At 44.1% G+C, this 21,306-nt stretch overlaps 1 protein-coding gene across 4 annotated transcripts in view; it reads right to left on the bottom strand.

Annotated features, from left to right (window-relative positions):
- Positions 1-21,306, bottom strand: part of NRK (Nik related kinase) — a 137,945-nt gene that overhangs the window by 72,910 nt on the left and 43,729 nt on the right. For all 4 annotated transcript variants that reach the window (XM_053374685.1, XM_053374688.1, XM_053374687.1 and 1 more), the window contains 7 exons: positions 20,476-20,554; positions 19,339-19,514; positions 18,215-18,287; positions 16,745-16,952; positions 15,059-15,220; positions 14,344-14,508; positions 6,759-6,911 (listed from right to left, as the gene is read on the bottom strand). In XM_053374685.1, the coding sequence (XP_053230660.1) occupies positions 6,759-6,911; positions 14,344-14,508; positions 15,059-15,220; positions 16,745-16,952; positions 18,215-18,287; positions 19,339-19,514; positions 20,476-20,554 (1,016 nt within the window). The remainder of the gene's footprint in view (positions 1-6,758; positions 6,912-14,343; positions 14,509-15,058; positions 15,221-16,744; positions 16,953-18,214; positions 18,288-19,338; positions 19,515-20,475; positions 20,555-21,306) is intronic.

Raw genomic sequence — 21,306 nt, 5'->3', positions numbered from 1 at the left:
CCATAGAGGAGGTGATGATGATAATGAATGAGGAAGTGGGAGGGACGGGGCGTGGAGATTCACTCAGGACAATGCCATTATCCAAGAGGCTGGGTTCTATAGCCTCTCTCTGTAAAGATTGAAATAAAAAAGGACCGTAAGAAACTTTCCCTTGTCTTTATACTTTCTTGGGCAACCAGCCGGGAGCCACTGACAGCATCCTGAAACTACCTGTGCCTTACAACTTACAGCTTATTCTGCAGCCTTGGTACATAAACCACTTTATACTTAAATACAGTCAGGGGTAGGGTGGGGGAAATATGGCATGCAATTGCAAAACAACACCAAGAGAAGTCTTGTCTTCCTACCACATAGAAGCCTTTTATACAACACACCCTCAAGCAGGGCTTGAGATGCCAGGCTTCTGGCTCAGCATGAAACAGGACTACTTTGAAATCCATGCATCCATCAGGTGATGGGGTTATGTACATGATTTAGATACTTCAAAGGAGAACACCAAAAAAGAATCTGTTCAAGAGATGTCGATCAACATTCCTGGATTCCAGAAATGAATGGTAATATGAGGGCCACGGTCTGGCTGCATTTTTTGATGGTATGTGCTGCTAGGACAACCCTCTTGAGTGGGCTGATATACAGGGGCTGGGTTTCAGGCACTGTGTGTGTGTATGTGTGTGTGTGTGTGTGTGTGTGTGTACCAAAAGCCAGAAGGTCTTCTCCAGTTCAAACCCCTGGAAGTGAACGACTTTAGCTTGAATATAGGAGCTTATAGGACAGCTCATAGCAGTTGCTAGAGAGCAGGGGGTGGGGAGGAGAAAAGGCTGCCATCGCCACAGCCCAACCCCACACTATGTGCCAGCTCTTTCTAAAATTTATTTATTGTTGTTGTTGTTTAGTCGTTTAGTCGTGTCCGACTCTTCGTGACCCCATGGACCAGAGCACGCCAGGCACTCCTGTCTTCCACTGCCTCCCACACTTTGGTCAGACTCATGTTGGTAGCTTTGACAACACTGTCCAACCATCTCGTCCTCTGTCATCCCATTCACCTTGTGCCTGCCATCTTTCCCAACATCAGGGTCTTTTCCAGGGAGTCTTCTCTTCTCATGAGGTGGCCAAAGTATTGGAGCCTCAGCTTCAGGATCTGCCCTTTCAGTGAGCACTCAGGGCTGATTTCCTTAAGAATGGATAGGTTTGATCTTCTTGCAGTCCATGGGATTCTCAAGAGTCTCCTCCAGCACCATAATTCAAAAGCATCAATTCTTCGGCGATTATAAATTAAATATGATTGTAAATTAAATAATCAATTTATTTATTAGTGTATGTTTTTCTTTTTGGAAATATAAAGGTAAAGGTAAAGGTACCCCTGCCCATACGGGCCAGTCTTGACAGACTCTAGGGTTGTGCGCCCATCTCACTCAAGAGGCCGGGGGCCAGCGCTGTCCAGAGACACTTCCGGGTCACGTGGCCAGCGTGACAAAGCTGCACCTGGCGAGCCAGCGCAGCACACGGAAACGCCGTTTACCTTCCCGCCAGTAAGCGGTCCCTATTTATCTACTTGCACCCGGGGGTGCTTTCGAACTGCTAGGTTGGCAGGCGCTGGGACCGAGCAACGGGAGCGCACCCCGCCACGGGGATTCGAACCGCTGACCTTTCGATCGGCAAGCCCTAGGCACTGAGGCTTTTACCCACAGCGCCACCCACGTCCCTTTTGGAAATATACCAAAGAATAAATAAAATTGGGATCCATCTCAGGATGGTGGAGGGTGTGTTCACTGTGTCCCATTGGTGGCACTCACCCTTCTTCTGATAGGAAATGCTCTGTGGGGGGCAAAAATGGGGGGGGGTCGAGGAGGGTCAGTCGGCGGGGAGTGAGACATGTCCCTATTTTCGTCTGAGGAATGGTAGAGGGTATGGTATCCTCCAGTTGGAAACTGAAGGACAGGAGAGTGCTGAGAAAAAGGCTGCAGGACTAGATGGGCCACTGCCCTGATCCTGCATAGCTTTTCTTATGCTCATGGCTGAAACCCAGGTCTCTGACAGACACCACAGCCCTCAGAACAGCACAACCCAACAACTCAGGGAAGTCCAAGATCTGAATCTCTAAAGGCCCCCTTCTGCTTCACTCCAGGAGACCCAGTGCTGCCTTTGCATTCCTTTGCCACTGCTGCTGTGAGCCTGGTTCATACAGTTCCTATAACCTGATGTGGCCCTGACAGAAATATGGAGAGGGATGCCCAGAGCTATACCATCTTGTTCTGCTATTCTGTCAGATATCACATGCTGAGAAGGAGCGGAGCTCTCAAAAGGGGTATTCTTTATTCATTAGCAGACATTTCCCTCCTCTGAGTCACAACCGATTCAGGGTCACAATGCGCTGATAACTGCTGTGCTTCAAACTCACTCCTTCAAATGCAAAAGAATAAAATATTTTTTATGAAGATGCCCCCCCCCCCGATCCCCTGTAGCTCTTAAAGATACCCTGGCAATTTTTGCAAGAATAAAAAAGGAGTTTAAATGAATGATAATGCTACTAACAAAAAATAAAAAGCCCTTCTGTGGGGTGTGTGTTCTTCTTTTTTTAAAAAAAGAAAACACCTGTGTGAATAATTCGGCAGAAGCTGGAGTCCTAAGCACACTCAAGACGTTCCAGTTTCACTATGCAGCGTCTGTCTCCATCCCCCCAAGATAACCTTGTGAGGAATCACACAACTAAACCAATTTGGAAACAAACAAACAAACAAAGTAACTAGGGATTTCAAAGTCTGCAATGCAATGTACGTTTAATTTGGAGTAAGTTCTGCTGGGACTCCAAAGGGATTCATTTTTGAGAAAATGTGCTGTGTGGCTGCTAGACGTCCGTAGGGAAGTGAAGACAAAACTACAAATTGCATGTAGCCCCACAGTTCTTTGGGGAAGTTTGCTCTGCTTTTAAGTGGAACACTGCTGGGAAGGTAGACGGGCTTCTAAAGCCCATTTTCGTTCAGACTGTATAGCTCTTGAAATTCTCTCCCCCTTCCCCGAAACATTTACCCCCTCCTGGGGAAACGATGGGAGTATTTCTGGCCGCTTCCAAACTACAGGAGTTCATCCTGTTTTGTTTACTGGGTGGCTGGACAATGCCAGCTATTTACTGGGCATTAATTCTGATTTGTTTGTTTGGAGGCTAGGTGACCTTGTGTCAAGCAAAAGTTGCCCCTCACTTTCTAGTGCATATCCTCTCAGTTTCCTTATTGTAAAATAAACACCTCTGGTTTGGGGTGGGGAGAACTGGGCTCACTGCACAAGAGTTCCGAATCAACTTGAACAGGGTACCCTGAATTTGCCAGTATGTGATTGAATTCTTACCAGAAAATAGAGACGGACCGGAAGCATCCTGTGCCTTTCCTCCAGCAAAGAGCTGGGGGAGGCGTCTGTCCCTGGAAAAATAGCACAAAGGCGAAGTGTCCTTTGCCCTTGTGGTGTTTTTTCAGGAAAAGATTCCATGTGTGCTCATGAAAGTACTGGAGGTCTTTGAAGTCGTTCCTTCACCTGTGTTCCAGAAGGAACATAGCAGAGTACTGATGGTAGAAATGTGAGTCTTTACTTCCCTGCACTTGCTGCAATGCTAAGTGGGGCAGGAGGGGGGAGAGAGAGAGATCTGTTACTACCGACTTCTGCTCTTGCCTCCTCATCCAGCAAGGTGTTCAGCTGTTTTATCTCAGTTCTTGGCAAATATTTTACCTTTTTCCAGCAAACAGCTTTTTCAGCAGGAATGGCATCTAATAATATGGTACTTAAAAAGACTTGTTTTCCTCTTTTTTTGTCCAATATGATTGCAACTAATGATAGTATTTATTTAACCAGACTAGTTTGTAGTGTCAAGCTGTTCTCAAAAAGCAGCTAACCCTGGTATGAGAAGATAGGCGTTATCAAGCCTGTTATCAAGATGCCTGTCATTTTCCCAGAGCCTGAGTCAGCAAAAGGCTTAAAGCATTTTCCGAACTGTAAGCCGTTCCAAAGGAACAACTGAAATCAGCAGAAGGAGCTGCTTGCATGCTTGAAAGTTCGTGCTGCCAATAACTACCTTGGTGACCTGGATGGGCAAGTTGAGTGGCATCTGGGAACAGCCCATGAAGCATCCAGCAAGCAGCAATTTGATGAGTTACGAAACAAGGGCTGAGTGAAAATAGCTGTCGGTTTCACTGCCCCACTTGCAGGTAGTGTAATGGGGGAGCCCTTCCAGCAATTTAAGGGGTTGTTGTTTAGTCGTTTAGTCATGTCCGACTCTTCGTGACCCCATGGACCAGAGCACTCCTGTCTTCCACTGCCTCTCCCGCAGTTTGGTCAGACTCATGCTGGTAGCTTCGAGAACACTGTCCAACCATCTTGTCCTCTGTCGTCCCCTTCTCCTTGTGCCCTCCATCTTTCCCAACATCAGAGTCTTTGCCAGGGAGTCTTCTCTTCTCATGAGGTGGCCAAAGTATTGGAGCCTCAGCTTCAGGATCTGTCCTTCCAGTGAGCACTCAGGGCTGATTTCCTTAAGAATGGATAGGTTTGATCTTCTTGCAGACTCAAGAGTCTCCTCCAGCACCATAATTCAAAAGCATCAATTCTTCAGCGATCAGCCTTCTTTATGGTCCAGCTCTCACTTCCATACATCACTACTGGGAAAACCATAGCTTTAACTATACGGACCTTTATTGGGATGGCAGATAAAACTTAGCCAGGAGGGAAGTTCAGGAGGCTGACAATTGCCATTGCTTCCAATGAATGACACAGCAGGATAATGAAGAGCGCGTCCACATAGCAACTTCCTGTGGACTGCTTGTGCATGCGTGTTTTGCATAGCATCCTCACAATATCATCCTGTCCTTTGGATGAAAGATGCAAGGGACTGGTTCATAAGCTTTAGCACCTTCAAGTGTTCAAAACACTTCACAGCACTGGAAGAACCCCAAAAGGATCTTCCTCGGGATGAGCATTTGGGTGCTTTGCTTGCTCCGCTGAGGGGCTATGTCTTGAGAAAAGCTGAGATCCCATTTTCAGGAGACAAGCCCACAATGGTTCTTGAACTGGCGGCCCAGGAGATAATCAGGCAACAGGTCAACTTGCCTGCCACCACCCACCTCAGGCCAAAAATGAGGGAACTTTCAGGAGTTTAGCCGTGCTAGCAAAGATACCTCTTAATTCTGATGGACTAAAGTGGGTCAGGTGGAACCTCAACACCTTCTTATGCTCCCAAGTCAGGAAGTTTACCAGTGAGGTGCAACTAGCAAGCTTATATGGAGTCAGAGCATTGGTCTAGCTAGTTCAATATTGCTTAGACTGACTGGCAGCAGCTGTCCAGGCTTTCAGGATGCAGTCTCTCTAAGCCCTACCTAGAGACACTGGGAACTGAACCTGGGGCCTCCTGCATGCAAACAGATGCTCCAGCACTGAGCTACAACCCTTCTTCCGCTCCTCAGCTCACTGATGGGTGCTGCTTGTCTGTTTTCTAACCTCATGGGGAGCAGAGTCTGACACAGGGAAGCCACAGCCCAAGCAAACAGAGACAGACCCTCCTACCCAACCTCCCTCACAATGACCTCTGTAACTTGGCCCTCTGGGAAGAGAACCTTCCTTCATTCTTGCTCTGCCAAACACAAAGATACATTTATTGTGCACTATGAATTATGCACAATAAAATATTTCCAATGGAAATACAGCAGGCTTTTTGTGCAACATGCAAGAATAATATCCTGAAATTTATCCAGTCAGGCATTAATGTCATCACAAATAACAGTCATCTAAGCAGACCTTGCTAGGCCTGCCTTGCATCTCTTGCTTATCGTTCAGCAGGAAATGGAAGTATTAACAAACAATTGATTGTCACAGCCCAATTCTGTCTGAGTTCTAGGCCAAAAGTGGGGAGAGAAAAAGAAAAATTTGACCACTGCAGAAGCTGACACGAATTTCAGTAGAGGGCAACTGTATTTCTGGAAAGGGATTTAGTGGAACAACATCTGCTTTGCATGCAGAAGGTCGCTGGTTCAATATCTGGCATCTCCATGCAGGAAAGACTCCTAGTTTGAAATCCCAGAGAGCTGAAATTGATATAGACTATAGTGAGCTAGATGATCTGATTCAGTACAAGGCGGCTTCCTGTGCTCCTGTATCACCTGATTTATTTTCTTCTCTGTAGCACAGAAAAGATAAAAGGCAGAGAAATTGGACTGCGCCATTGAAAAGAGGACCTTTTTAAAAAAAGAAGAATTGAAACATATGTTTGGGGAAGAAATATTGTTTGGAGAGGGTAACAAACCAAGGTTTCGCATCATGCCTAAACCATCTCTAGGAAGAGGGGAGAAATTTGATTCCATTTACATTTAAAGGAAACTTACCTAAGGTAATTATTTCCAAAACAAGAAGCAAAACAAACCACAAAATTCTTCAATTTTTACAGCGCAATTCCCCAGCCAAGTAATATGTACAAAAATGCATAGAGTAGCATATGCATATAAAGTGTGCATTTAAATTAATAGAATATTGAAAACAGTGTAGAAAAATGCATTATATTTGGAAAAAAATTGCTTTGCAAAAATGTGTACATTAGGCAACAATGCCTGGAAAAATGTAGAATAAATTCACACTAAAATGTTAATGAATTATCCTGAAGATTTTATGTGTGTGTGTGTGTGTGTGTCAGAAACTGATATGGAAATGTGAGAGAAACCAAAATTGACAGATCATCTCATCTCATAGACCTCTACAACTGTAAATAACCTCCAGTGGGGATCTCCTACCTGAGCCACCACTGCTCTTTGCAAAGCTGGAGTACATGGGCTGGAGTTGCTTCCAGAACCTAGTCGACCTTGTGAGGTGGCATCATGCCCAAGAACGGCTGCCCAGTTGAGATCAGTTTGGATACTATCACTCTTCTCACGCTTGCTCTCACTCTGGAAACAAACCAACAGAGACAGACATATTCAACAAATTCAACAATGAGATGGGTGTCTGTTTACCCCTGTTGTTGTTGAGTTGCCCTGTGTATAAGGAGATAAGGTGCAGACATCTGCAACATTTTCTTGCTTGCATTTTCTATATTTGCTGTTAAATCAACAACGTTAAAATTCCAAGGGCTATCCGACAGCAATGGGTATGTAAATGAAATGGTGGCTTTGTTTGCCTTCACAGCGGAGACTCCACCGCACCATGGGCATGTCGTGAATTGTTCTAATGATCGATGACCGTATGGGTTTTGACATCCTGTACCTATTTTATCAGATTATGGTTTTTGCCATGACCTATGGTTCAAACAAATCCATATATGATGTACCTGTGCAGGCCCCTGCCATTTTTTGATTTTATTTTGCCCTGGTAGCTCAGTACTGTTGTTATGGCTTAAGGCCAAACCAATAAATCTACTTACTTCTGATATTGCAGCTAGATCTTATGCGGTATGATGTATACCTGTGTAGATACAAAGCCCTACTTTCTTCAGCTAGACTTCCCTGTGCATTTTCTTCTGGCTTCACCCCCTCAACCTGGTTTTAAATTCATTCTTCACTAGTTACCACAACTCCTCCTCCTATTTTATAATGATGGCAATTGAAAAGGGACTGCTAGATCAGTACTAGAAGTTAAGTAGCAATCATGGGATTCCCAGTTCTGTATCTGCACCTACCGTGATTGGAGGCGGAGCTGTTTGGAGGGGAAGTGGAAGGCAGGACATTGTGCACAACCCTTCCTATCTGGCGTTGCTGCTGACTGGTGTGTGTGTTTATGATGGAGAAACAGCTAAGGATGAAGGAGATGAAGTGGAGAAGCATCAGGCAGAGGAAAGTGATATATTCCTTCCACCTGCTGATTCTCCCTTGCAGTCATCTTGAAAGGCTTCTCCATGCTCATCTTAAAGGGTGAAACATGGGGTTGGGAATCCAGGAACTGGTGAATAGCTTTTGCTTCTGCCCTTGGCTAGGCTAAGACAGGGGTAGAAAAGCTTTTGCAGTCCAAGCACCTCACTCTCTTATGTTCAGCTTTTTGAAGGCTGCATGGCATTGATGGGTGAAGCAGGGCAATGGTTGTGATTCCTACTTTTGTACAGTAGGCTTCATTCCAGCCAGTCAAATGCCATCTGTTTCTATACTTGTACACACTTTATACACAGCAAGAGGCTTTATTGCTGTTCAAGGACACATTTCAGCCACCCAAAAGCACTCAGAGTGGGTGTGTTCTCCTCACATATCCTCCAACATTTCTCTGATGAAAATAGGGATGTCTTTGCCATCACCATCCCTTTATTATGTATACCCCACCCATCTCGCTGGGTTGCCCCAGCCACTCTGGCCGGCTTCCAGCATCTATAAAAAGACTATACAGGGCTGCCTTCCGATGTATTCTAAAGGTTGTAGAATTCTTATCTCCTTGGCTCAAAGGCTGCAAAACTGCATATCCTCCAGCATTTCTCCAAAGAAAACAGGGACGCCCTAAGGAAAAGTGGGACATTCCAGGATCGAATCAGAAACCAGGATGAACTTTGTAAATCCAGGACTGTCCCTGGAAAACAGAGACACTTGGAGGGTCTAGCCCCCAAGAAGAAGTGGCTTGGAGGAGATGTAGATTTCTGAGCACAGTTGGTGCTGACCTTTATAGCCCTAAATAGCCTCGGTCCAGTATACCTGAAGGAGTGTCTCCACCCCCATTGTTCAGCCCAGACACTGAGGTCCAGAGCCGGGGGCCTTCTGGCGGTTCCCTCACTGAAAGAAGTGAGGTTACAGGAAACCAGGCAGAGGGCCTTCTCGGTAGTGGCACCCGCCCCGTGGAATGCCCTCCCATCAGATGTCAAGGAAATAAGCAACTATCCTACTTTTAAAAGACATCTGAAGGCAGCCAGTTTTTAATGTTTAATGTTTTATCATGTTTTCAATATTCTGTTGGAAGCCACCCAGAGTGGCTGGGGAAACTCAGCCAGATGGGCAGAGAATAATAATAATAATAATATGCCCAAGAGCTAGACAGAGAAGCCTGAAAGACAAGGCCTGAAGCCAGACTGTGGCCTTTAAGGTTTCTCTATGTGGCCCTTGTGATTTTCCACACCCCTTCCTTCCCAAACACCTAATGGCTCTGCTTTGCCCCCTGAACGTTTCCACCTAGCTGGAATGTATCCAGAGACTCTGACAAAGCCCCTAGCTTGTATGGATGGAGGACAGAAAGTGATGTGTGAGTGTGCACAGAACCTAGCCTCCTGTGCAAAAGTAAAAAAATTGCATTAGTTCATACACCCACGTTTGCCTCTGACCCCCCCATAATGTTGCCCAGACAGGAATGCATCCATGCATCTGGAGAAAGATGAGATAAATAGTCACTGAATAACTTCTCTCCCCAAAAAATGCAGGCCCACATTTTATTTTATTTTTCGACATGCAGGCTGCCATGCTTTCCTCCAAGCAGATGGCGACAGCTTCCTTGTTAATATAACGCCAGGAGATTCACCTAAATGACAACCATCTTGATAAGAAGTAATTATTATTTCACTGGGGGGAAATGGTTTGAGTCAATGATTTTGTCCCTGTGAATCCTAACAACTCCCCTCCCTCCCCGAGCAAAATCGACATGGTGCCAAATGGGATTAAAGGAACTGAACAGGCAGAACCACAACGGCGGCGGCATAGCGTTGGAAACACACAAGGCACGATCAGCACTTGCAAGAGAAACTGCGTATTTATGTCAGGCCCAATTTGCTTCCTTTTAATGCCGCACACTTCCAACAGAGACTCACTGCCTACAACTGCTAATGTCAGAAATCCACAACAGTACATTTCGATTAAAATTTAACAGTAATGGCATGGACTAAATTTTACAATGCGTTTCATTCCAGTACAAAGAGGTCATTTATGGAATACATGTCAGCGACGCAGATGAATATTGGAGCTGGCATTTTGCGATGTGTGTTTCCCTCCCCTCGGGCTACAGATTTAAAAAAAAAAAAATAGAGGAGAAAGTTGAAGCAATGAAGCAGAGCACCATTTCCAATCCCTTAAAGCAGGATTGGCTAACCTGTAGTCCTCAAGCTATGCCTGTATTTCCAACTCTTACTATCACTGACCATTGGCCTTGCAGACTGGGGGGTTGTGGGAACTGCAATCCAGCAATATCTAAAGGGCCAAAGGTTAGCCACTCCTGCCCTAAAGCTTAGAACAGGCATAGGCAAACTCCAACCCTCCAGATGTTTGGGACTACAATTCCCATCAACCCTAGCTAATAGGACCAGTGTTCAAGGAAGATGGGAATTGTAGTCCCAAACATCTGGAGGGTTGGAGTTTGCCTATGCCTGGCTTAGAACTACCCAACTACCCAACCAACCTCTAATAAGTCATTTATACTGACTCTTTGCTGAACTCATGATTTTGGGGAGCCCCCAAACTGGAGACCACCAGTGGCCTTTAACCAGAGAGTAGATCAGAACTTTTCATGTGGGTGACCCACTTTCTTGATGTGCATCATTTTGCGATGAAGTATTTCAGTTTTACTAGTAAACCGGAGGTTAAACTAACCTCTTTCCAGCCCTGGCAGGAGCACGGGGAGTGTTTCCATGACACACCAAAGTCATTCAGGTTTACTAGCAAACCGGAGGTGCACAAAATTCCTGAGCATCATCTACCCAAATGACTTCTGCAAGGAAGCCGAGCCATTCATCAAATTCAGTTCCCACCTATCTGTAGTATCTAATGAAAGAGGAGTTTCGCCATTCTCAATCCTATTGCTGGCTAAGAATGGTGTCTCTCAGTCAGCTGCATTATCTAGACAAGATTCCCGTCTTTATATATTCTGCACTCATTCACTTGAACACACACCCTGGATGCATACTGACAAACATCAACAATGATTAAAACCCACAACCCACCTTTCAGTATGCATTGAAAGTATACTTTAAAAAATTTATTACCCTAACTGGGAGTACAATAAGATTGTTCACTTAGTTCTCACTGAAGCGGTAAATTTCTGTCTCAGCTGTAAAATTCAGACTACTTGGGATGGGCAGGGCTGATGTTTGTTTACTTATTTAAAACATTTTTTTTAAAAAATCCTACTCTTCATCTGAAAAAAGGCTTCCAGGGCGCCTAACAATTATCAATAATAACATGGGCCCTGCCACCGGTCCCTAATATAAAAAACACAACATAAATGGAAAAGGAAGAGGAAAAAAGTTAACATAGAAGCTGGAATGGAAAGCATTCAAAGGGAGGAGAAGTAAAAACTGCTTGTTTCTTTGCAGGCCTATCTCTCCCTCTGCTACAGCCTGATGAATGCTCTTCTATGTGCACACAAAACACTCCATGCACTTAGAAATATAGCATATCAGGGATAGGCTTAGGCAAGAACACTTCTCCATGGCATGCTAGTATTTTCTAGGCAGATTTTTTAAATTTCTTGCACGGAGGAGCATTCAGTCACTTCAGCTCACACTGAAGTGGTTGAATTCACACTGGTCTGAATTTCTACAGTTGTTCCCTCTAAGGCTACAACCATGAGGAAAGCAACAAAACTCCTTAGCTTTTGTTTAAAGGTTTTAACCAGCTTCCTTTAGCTTCTTCAGAGGACGCCTGTGGATCTCAAGACCCAGATAGCTGTCCTTTTTCCTCACCCCTTAGAATCCAGGCTCCTAGAGCCTTCCATGTATTTGCAGAAAATGGCAAGCTTAGCTACCCACAAATGGTTTCTTCTTCTTCTTTTTAAAATTATGTTTATTAAAATTTTCAAAAGAGAATATAAAAGAAAAACAGAAAAGAAAGAAAAAAAAGAAAGAAAAAAGAAAAGAAGAAGAAAAAACAACAGTTAAAAAAGTTTACCTTAATTACATTCCATACCCAATTTCCTTGACTTCCCCACACCTGCCCTTCTTGTATTCCAATTCCAATTTTTAGCTCAGCAATTTTTATCCCCCCCACTTTACCTTATTTCCTCTAATTCAATTTACTTACTCAAATTTTAACTTCTAAACCTCAATCTTTATATTTCAAAACTTATTCTTAACCTACTTTCCCTAAATTCCTCCATCAATTTAATTAACCTATTTAAACTTAAAAATCTCAGTCTTTATACTCCAACACTTATTCTTGACAATCTTTTGCTAAGGTCGGCCCTAAATCTCTCCCCAAATTCCCCATTTTTATGTTAGTGGCAAAAACCAACTTAGTTAAAACAGAATTATATTTTTACACCCTTTGGATTCCCGAAGCCCTACTGCCCCCTTTCCCGGTTTTGATCCCCAACCAAAGTCCATCAGTCCATTCGAAATCAGCCTGGCGATCTCACATCCGAGGCACTTAACCCTCTCTCAATTTCTCTCTGCCGGTTTTCTTGATAGTCCTTTATTTTAAATTCCGAATCTCGAAGAGGCTTTGTTCCAATAAGGTCCATATTTCTTCCAGCCAGACCTCCATATTTAACAATGGAGCCAAAATCTTGTTTCTTACTTCTCATAAGTCCAAATGTCCCAAAGGCTCCAAATTCATCATTGGCCATATTTATATTCCATATGTCTTCAGATCCCCATAAGAGGAGATCTCTCCAATTTCCATTCTTCACTTCCAACCAAACTTTCATCGTCATGTTCTTATTTTCCATTATTTCCAACTTAACAGGCCTCTGGCTCTCTTTAGTCATCTGCAACATCCCAGCGCCTCCTTCTTTCTTCTGTTCCTCTTTAAACGGCACCTCAAATGACTCAGACTCTTTCTCCTGTTTGGCTATAAGGATTTTTGGATCCGCAACAACACTTCCCTGTTCATCTGCAGGAGCTTGAATCATATCCTTTCCAGGTTCAGCAATTTTGTTTACTGTTCCCTTCATTGTTATTACACTCATAGTCAAAACATTTGTCTGCTTCTGTAGATTTCCCAAGAGACGAAAGGTCTTTTCCAGTTCAGCCAGTATTTTTCCACTTACAGCCATTTTTGTAATGTCCTGAACCCCCTCTAGAGGGATTCTAGTTACTTAATAACAAATTAGCCTTTTCTTCTTTATTTTTAACAATTTGTTACCAAATTGTATCAAATGTAACCAGCAAAGACAGCAGAGACACAGTTCTCCTTTTTTCCCCAACTTTGACAGCTAGTTTGACAGCTGTCAAAATCTATAAACCTCTTCCGCAGGCTCTCTCCCCGATCGCTCCCGGGTTTTGGGGGAGGGGTGAATTCCGTTCTCTTATCCTCCAGCACAGTCACTTAAATTGGCCCAATATAAAGTTAATTGCTCTTTTCCACAAAAAGAAAGGCATTCACACAACCTTAGTAATAAAATCCTTGCTTTACGATGTTTACAAGGCGGGTAGGCTGACTTCCTTTTAAGCACCTTGCCCGATCTTGCCGAATTCCCAGAAATAAATTTCCCTTTTAAGTCCAATTACCGTGTTACTCACGGGTCGTTACTTTTAATCCAAATGTTCAAAAGAAGAAGTTAGCGCTCTCCATCCATGGCCTGTGGCTTCACTCAGCAGGGGAAGCAGTCGAACTCTCAGCACCACGCCACTCCCGTCCCCCGTTCCGAAGCCTTTAAAAAGGCTTCTTTGCGGGTCGGGGGGCGCGCAAATGGTGCCCACCGAGTCACCAGGTCCACAGGCTTCAGCGCCTGTGGTTTCTAAGGGTCCCCGCGTCGCCGCCGCGGCAGGACCCGACCCCTGTTGAGCAGATTCCCTCCGGAGCTCGGAGGGAATCCGCCATTAGACGATGGCGCCAACCCGGAAGTCCCCTTCTTCTTCTTTTAAGCACCTGCTTTTTTTTAAAAAAAGAAAACCAAGTTCTTGGTTGAATTTCTGTACAGCCCAAACAACAATCCATTTGTCTGCAGCCTTGAAGTAGAAGCAAATGGTTACCAACCATGTGATAGCTTAAACCAGAGATGGGGAACTTTTTTTCCAGTCTAAGGGACAGAGTCTCTTCCAGGCAACCTTCTGGGAGGGTTGTATGCCTGTGTTGGGCAAACCAGAAGCAAATGTGAGTGCTGCAAGGGATGTGATTCTTACCTTTGTACAGGCTATGTCCCAGCCAAGTCAGAGGTTGCTGCAAATGTGCACATACACACATTCTCCAAACTGACATGCAAGGGGCATTATAATGGCTCAAGCTAAAAGTACGTGAGGAAGGTGCAGAGGAGAGCTAGAGATGCATAGGGCTTGGGGAGAATCCCAAAGGCCATACAGAAAAACATCAAGGGCTATATTTGGCCCCTGAGTTTGAGGTTCCCCACTCCTGGCTTAGATAAACAGAGAATCTAATGGCTTCCTTTTTCTCCAAGTGAAATTTTGAGCATGTTTAAAAAAACCCCACCTGCCCAAGCAGATCATTTTCAATCCAGAGAACAACCCATTCCCAGAGAGCTGCAATGTACCTCTTTGCTTGCACTGTTTGATGGGAGACGGGTTTGGGGGCTGAGGAGCTTCGGGGGATCTTTATTCTTCTGCTTGTGGTCATGTTGGAGAGAAAGCAGCTGTGTTTGATCTTTAGGAAGAGTCCGATGAAGCTTCTTGCCATGATGCACTTCTTCAACTTTTTTCTAGGGTGGGAAAGAAGCAAGAAAACACTGTGAGGAAAGAGGAACCCAAAAATTTATAAACCCAATGGACTTTTGGCTAGGTCTGGTGAACCATCTCTTCCCTCTAAGGATGAGTCCAAATGCCTGAATGAGGTGCAGGGTCTGATTCAGGCATTTGGAACCATGAGAACATGGTGATTCAGAGTAGACATAGTGAGGACATGTGCCGAGTATAATTCAGATAAGTGGGACCCACAACTAGGGATGTGAGGAAGCAGCAATTTCTGTCCTGCCCTGGGTTTGTTGCAATCAGCATTGCTTCCATTCCACTACAGTTCAGCTTCAGTTAAAACTTATGCTGTCTTGCTACCCTCTGTGACTGAAACGTACGGAATAACCTGGAAAACCACCACCACCTGGGTTCCTCTTTCCCCCCCTGTTCACCCTATTTGCTTCTGAATGCTTGGGAGAGGAGCAGGGTTTTGTTTTTCCATTTTTCTTCCAGGCTTTACACCTCACATTTGCCACAGAAATTGTGGAGATTTTCTCTTCTGCAAAACTACATCCACACCTGATAATTTTCCAGTTTCTTGTCTCCTTCCACTTTGCTCCACTCATCTTCATGACTTTGCAGGACATCTTTATCCTTCTCCATTTTGTTTTGAGCTGCCTTGATCTCCGGACATCTCCTTTCGAAGTCCAAATGCTTCCGAAGCTCTTCTCTCTTCTGGTGCTAAACACATGCCAGGAAATAATATTGGTTTCATTTCATCTCCCATCATAGATTGCTCATAAAAGGAATTGCTATTAAAGTCATACTGCTGCTATGGCTAATTCTGTGCAAACATGGCTTTGAAAACAAGGAGACCCATGTTCTACAATAGCTACTAATCTACAAAAGCTGGAAATGTCTTCTCATCTTTATTAACTTGTGTTGACAAGCTAACTAGTAAGTGGTCTGAAAGAAATTGCCCTGAACTATCCCAAAATAGAACAGCTTCGCTGGGAACATCAAGATGCCAATGAACCCTTTGCTCTTGCCTTTGTGGTGGAAGCAAATACACCAGTAAGCCTTCCATCAACCAAAGTTTCCTGTTTCATCTGATCTGGGAAACTAGGGTTATTGGCTCCAAAACAAGCTGGGATATGGAGATGTTGGGTTGAAGTTGGCTTCATAACCTTCATTAACCAAACTTTCCCAGTTCAGGTGAACTGTAGTCAGCTGAAGTGATCCTAGCTCATTTGCTTCCATCACAAAGTAGGCTACATTTGTGGCCACAAGATTCATTCATACATTGGCTGGTTAAACCAAGATGTGATAGTTTAAACTAGTTCATTGTCACTCATCAAAAAGTGTGAGCACTAACAATAACATTTATAAAGATAGGAGTTCAGTTCTGTAAGTGACCTACCTCAGCCACCAGTAGCCTTGCTCTAGAACAGAGTTTGGAATAGGGGCAAATTACACCAGCACCATTTACTCTAGTGTAACCTGCACTTGCTTCCTATATTTTGGATGGCTCTGCACACATCCCTCCAAACTGAGACAAAGTTTATACACATAAAACAGCATTCCCTGCTACCTCTGTCCAGCAGTGGAGAACCTGTGGGCCTCCAGATATTGTTGGACTAGAACTTCCATCACACTTGATTCTTGGCCATACTGGCTGGGGCTGATGGGATTCTACCTGGAATCTGGAGAGCCACAGATCTGCCACCCCTGCCTCTGTCTTTCTCGCCTCTACCTGCTGCCTTGCCAATATCAAAATGCAGACCATAAGCACCTTGGGGTCCACGGCCTGGCCTTTTTGCTATGATTTGCATAGGGTTACACTTAAGCCACTCTGCATATGTGCACTGCCAACACTAAATAACAGCAGGAAGCTGTTTAAAATCATCTGCACTGTACATTTAAAGAGGCATTGTACCTCTTAAAATGGTCACAGCTTCCTCCAAAGGATCATGGGAACTGCAGTTTTTAAAGGTGCTGGAAGTTGTTAGGAGATCCCTCTTTCCCCCTTCACAGAACTACAATTCCCAAGTTCCCTGGGAAGAGGGGCTAACTGTTAAACCACTCTGGTTTACAGTTCCCAGGATTCCTTAGGGGAAGCCATGGCTGTTTAAAGCATCATGATGGTGCTTGAGATGGAGTGCAGATGGGGACACAAGAAACATGGCTTCCTTTCTTATTTGATATCTGTAATGCAGTACTACTGTCATGCAGGAAAAAACAAACAAATCTGAATCCAAATCGTACATCCTCCAACTTCTTCCTCTGCAGCTTTTGTTCCACAATCCGTTTCTGCCTCTCTTCCGAGAGCTGCTTTTTGTACTTTTCCTGGTCTTTAAGCTGCTGCTTCTGGATCTGCTGCTGTCGCTGAGGTTCGGAATGGCTTTTGTTCTCTTGCTGAAGCCTCAGGAATTCACGGCGGAGGGTGGATTCACCAGGGAGATTAACAATGGAGCTTAATTTTTTTTCCAAAAAAAAAGAGGAAATATCAGTTTGACTAACCATAATATTAAGGCGACAGAGCAAACACAGTGCCACTGGGGGGAAAGCTTGCTGTCCTAGCTTACAGAAGAAGAATGTTCCAGGAAAAAAAATAATCACAGAATCTCTCTCCCCCACCAGCCCTCCTCTATATTTACAATGCCTCTGTTTTAACAACACTTCAGAATCCAGGCTAAAGCTGATTATCTGTTTGTTCACTGGAGATTTTACTTCACTGTTGCCTTCCCAAAACAAATTTTAGCATCTGTTCACACTTTATATTCATCAGCAAACACTGAATGGGAACAAGAGACAATTCAGAGAGATATATATATTTGAGTTTTCATGGAATCCCATTTCGATGGCAAGGGACAGGGGAGCACCAGGTCAATGCTTCAAACTCTAGTGGAGTTTTCCTCAGATTTTAGCAGCCGAAGTAAGTAAGATATCCAGCATGATTATTTTGTTTATTAGGAGTAAGAGCTGCTTCCTCTATTTCCATAGAATCCTAAAACTGCTTACCTGGTAGTAAATGTAATTTAACTTAGTGGGATTTGCTTCAAAGTAGGCATAGTTGCACTGTGAGCTTTTAAAGTCTGGCAAGCACAACCCCAGCCTCCTCAAGTCTTCTGCAATTTCCTCAACATGGCAAATCATTGGGGCTTACTTCTGAGTAGGCCTATTTGGTTGAGGGGGTTGGGTGGCTCACAAACTCTGTGTCTTCCTTTCTCAGGAAGAAGAGAAGCTGTAGCTCCCTCTTCTCTGAGCGAGATAGATATGGTTGCTGTGAACCAACCCTGCTCACTGCATCTGTATCCTTCAGGGAAGAGGGAGAAATAGTGACCAGACGTGGCTGACAGGTCTGAATGCCTTTTCAGCCAGCTGCCTTTCTCCTCTTCCCAGTGGCAGCGGCGGACTGTGGGTGGTGGCAGGCGTGGACCAGAGCCTGTCATCTGAGATGGTAGCCTTATCAATGGGCCTCAGTGAGTGCCCAAACATGCCAACTCCTGATACTGGCCCTATGTGGCTCCTTCTTCCAGGGGAAGAGTTTACAGGCCCCCTGTGCAGGCAATCATGCATGGGAAAGAGCAACTTAATTCTGCCGCTCTATCCAAAATAAGAATGCATCACAAGGAAATGACTCCAAAAATTGCTCTGGAAGTGTACAGATCAAACTTTGGAGTCATCTCTCTCCTGGGTGCAACCCAGATCTTATCTACAAATGCAAAATGAAACCTTGGTTCTCCTTCATCTTCATTCAGCTCATCGGCTTCTTCCTCACTTCCACTGTATTCATATTCTGTTTCATCTGAAAGAAGAAGGAAAACCAAATCTAGCTAGGAAACTTGACTGCTTTGTGTGTTACAATCTGCCCCCACATTTATTGCAACAAACGCTGGAAACTGTCAAACATTTTAAACATACGAGCATTCACTTGTTTTCTGCTTAAATGCTATATTATCTGATTTTTTATCTTACTGATCTGTAATGATGATGAAGTCTTGTAAACACCTAATTGCCTAATCAATCTTTTACTAATATGTATATGTAGCTATAGTCAGCTCTCAGTGAAGTCCTACTTCAGTTAAAAAAACACAGCTTCACACACAAGCTATTTCAGGCACACAGCTAAAAATGCAGTATGTGAATGCTTTGAATGCAACCATCACATTTGCAAAACTGTCTATCAGGTCGTGTGCTAATCAGGGAGCCAGAGTTGACTGAGGCTCCCTTCTGAATGTACATTCAGGGGCAAACCCAAGTTGGTCAAAGCATAATGTGTGAAGGTAAAGCTGGGACAGAATCCTGTCTGAAATTCCGGAGAGCTGCTGCCGTTCAGTGCAGGCAATACTAAGCTAGATGGACCAATGATCTTCTCAGTATAAAGCCGCTTCTTATGTTCCTTTGTTCTCTTCCATGCAAAATTTTGCTAAGGTTAACAGGGAGGAAGCTGGCAGCAATGTATTTATTCAATTAATTAATTTCATGAAATTGACACACCTCTTGATTGTAAAAAGCCTCAAAGCGTTTTACAAAAGATAAATCAGTAAAGTCAAGAAAAAATTAAAACCCAGCTTTAAAACACACAAAAGGTAAAATACCAAAACAAATAAAAATTACCTCAGCACCTGGGTAGGCTTGTCTAAACAAGAATGTTTTAAGTAGGCACCTGCTTGATCTCAAGAGACAGGGGGTTCCAAAGTACCACACTAAAATCTCATTCTGACAAATGTGGAACAGGTATTATGTAGTCCCTGCAGCAGTGCCAATTCCCCAACTGAAGTGGTTGAATTGGCACAGGTTTGCTAAGGCGATCCCATAGGTAATCTGGTCCCAGGTTATTAAGCTTTAGTCCTTACCTTTCTCTCCCTTCTTCTTCCTGGTCCTATCTAGATGGTCTTTTAGCAAGATGCGCACCTGTCGTTCATTCTGCATGTCTCTGATAAAGGAATGTTTAAGCAGGGTATCTGTTGCTGGGCGATGCACGTAATTCTTAACCAAACAGGTGTCCACAAAGTTCAGAAATTTCTTTGACCTAAAAACACAACAACAACCTAAAGACTTCTTTTCACTCAGGAATTCTCCCTTGCAATTCCTCAAACAGTTTAGAAGAATATCTCAGCAAGTCTAAACTACTGCAAGGCACTTTATGCAGGGCTGCCCTTGAAACTGTCCAGAAGCCGCAGCTAGTGCAAAATGCAGCAACTGGGCTATTGTATCGCATCTCCCATCATGTGCGCATTACATGGCTCCTAAAGGAGTTGCATTGGCAGCCCATAAGCTGCTGGGCTTTGGTTTTGACCTACAAAGTCCTAAACAGTTTGGGACCAGGATCCCTAAATAAGAACTCTCCCTCCTTACTGCCTTGCACTATTGCAATGACTGATGAGGCCCTCTTGGTTGCACTGTAACCTTTGGAAATTCAGTTGGCGGCAACCAGAAAGTGCCCCTATCATGGAGCTATCTCACTTCTGAGCTTAGGCGAGCGCATCAGATTGGTGTTTGCTACTACATTCCATGCTACCTGCTCAGGAGATGTCAGGGATTGACCTTGAGGCCTTCTGCATGCAAAGGGTCATCTACACTGGCAGTCCTGTACTATACCCCTGAGTCACTCCCTTGCACTGTTTTAATGTGAACCATGTCTGCACAGAGGCCGTTGCAACAAGGGACAAAACTTCCAGTGCAGATAAGAGCTTGGAAGGAATCAATACGATCACAATATCTGGGATGCGTAGAAAGATTTCAATAGTCTGAATCGAAACACCTGCCAAAATTGTGCTCCAAGCCAGCATATCAATGACTACTAGCTATGATGGCTATACAATACCTCTACTATCAGAGGCAATATGTTGATGGAAACCACAGTCCACGATGCAGGTTGGTCCCTGTGGAAACAGGAAGCTAGGCTAGATGGATCACTGGCCTGATTCAGCAGGCTCTTCTTATGTTCTTAACAAGTTAGCATTTATTGCCATTTAAGGGAAGCCTCTTACCATTTTCTGGATTTCAGTTTTGGGGGAGGGTTCCGTGGAATGAGAAACAGAGCCCTCATGGGATGCATGTCACACAATGCTGTAAGAAGAAGAGGAAGAACAAGCACACATATGCAATCTGTTAAAATGGATACCTTCAGCCTCCCAATCCTGCCATCATTTGATTTCTCTATATTTGATTGCATTACATGCTTGATGAGAACATGTGAACAGACTTTGCTGAAAAGCACTGGGTTGGATCCAGACTTAATCATACTTGCAACAGCGCCAACAGGGTTTAGGTTAGTCATGACTCACAAGTCCCATTGATTTCAATGGGCCTGCTTTAGGTATGACTAAGTGTGGTCTATTGTGTACAAGGCAATCTGAAAATGCTATCTATGTTGTTCTAGCTGTGATGTCACCTTCAGACAAATGCAAGTGCCTTGTGAGTTAACAAACAGCACACAACATTTCATGAGCAACTCGCATGCCTTAACTAGCCATTGATGACAGCAAGATGAATGTATAAACTGGCTCCACTTATAAGGCTTGAGTTTCTGACTGTGTGACATGATGTGAAAATCGTCACTGTGGTGCTTGATCCATGTTGTCCCTAGTCTTCACTAGATGTTATAGCTATCATGTGATGAACATGCATATGTGAGCCAGCCCTTCCTCTCGCTACATGCTTGGCTCTTCTAGCAAGCCAAATGCATTTCCAGTTCTTACTTTCTGCATTTTACTCCATTGGCTGGAGTCTTGTTATTTTGTAAGATTCTATGTATCATTTATCATGGAAAACCACAAGCCTTCACAGCTCCGGGAGGGGTGGGTGGGAGAATGGGATTT

This window comes from Podarcis raffonei, chromosome Z (assembly GCF_027172205.1).
Source record: "Podarcis raffonei isolate rPodRaf1 chromosome Z, rPodRaf1.pri, whole genome shotgun sequence".
Lineage (NCBI taxonomy): Eukaryota > Metazoa > Chordata > Lepidosauria > Squamata > Lacertidae > Podarcis > Podarcis raffonei.
This window is presented reverse-complemented; position numbering and strand designations above follow the sequence as displayed.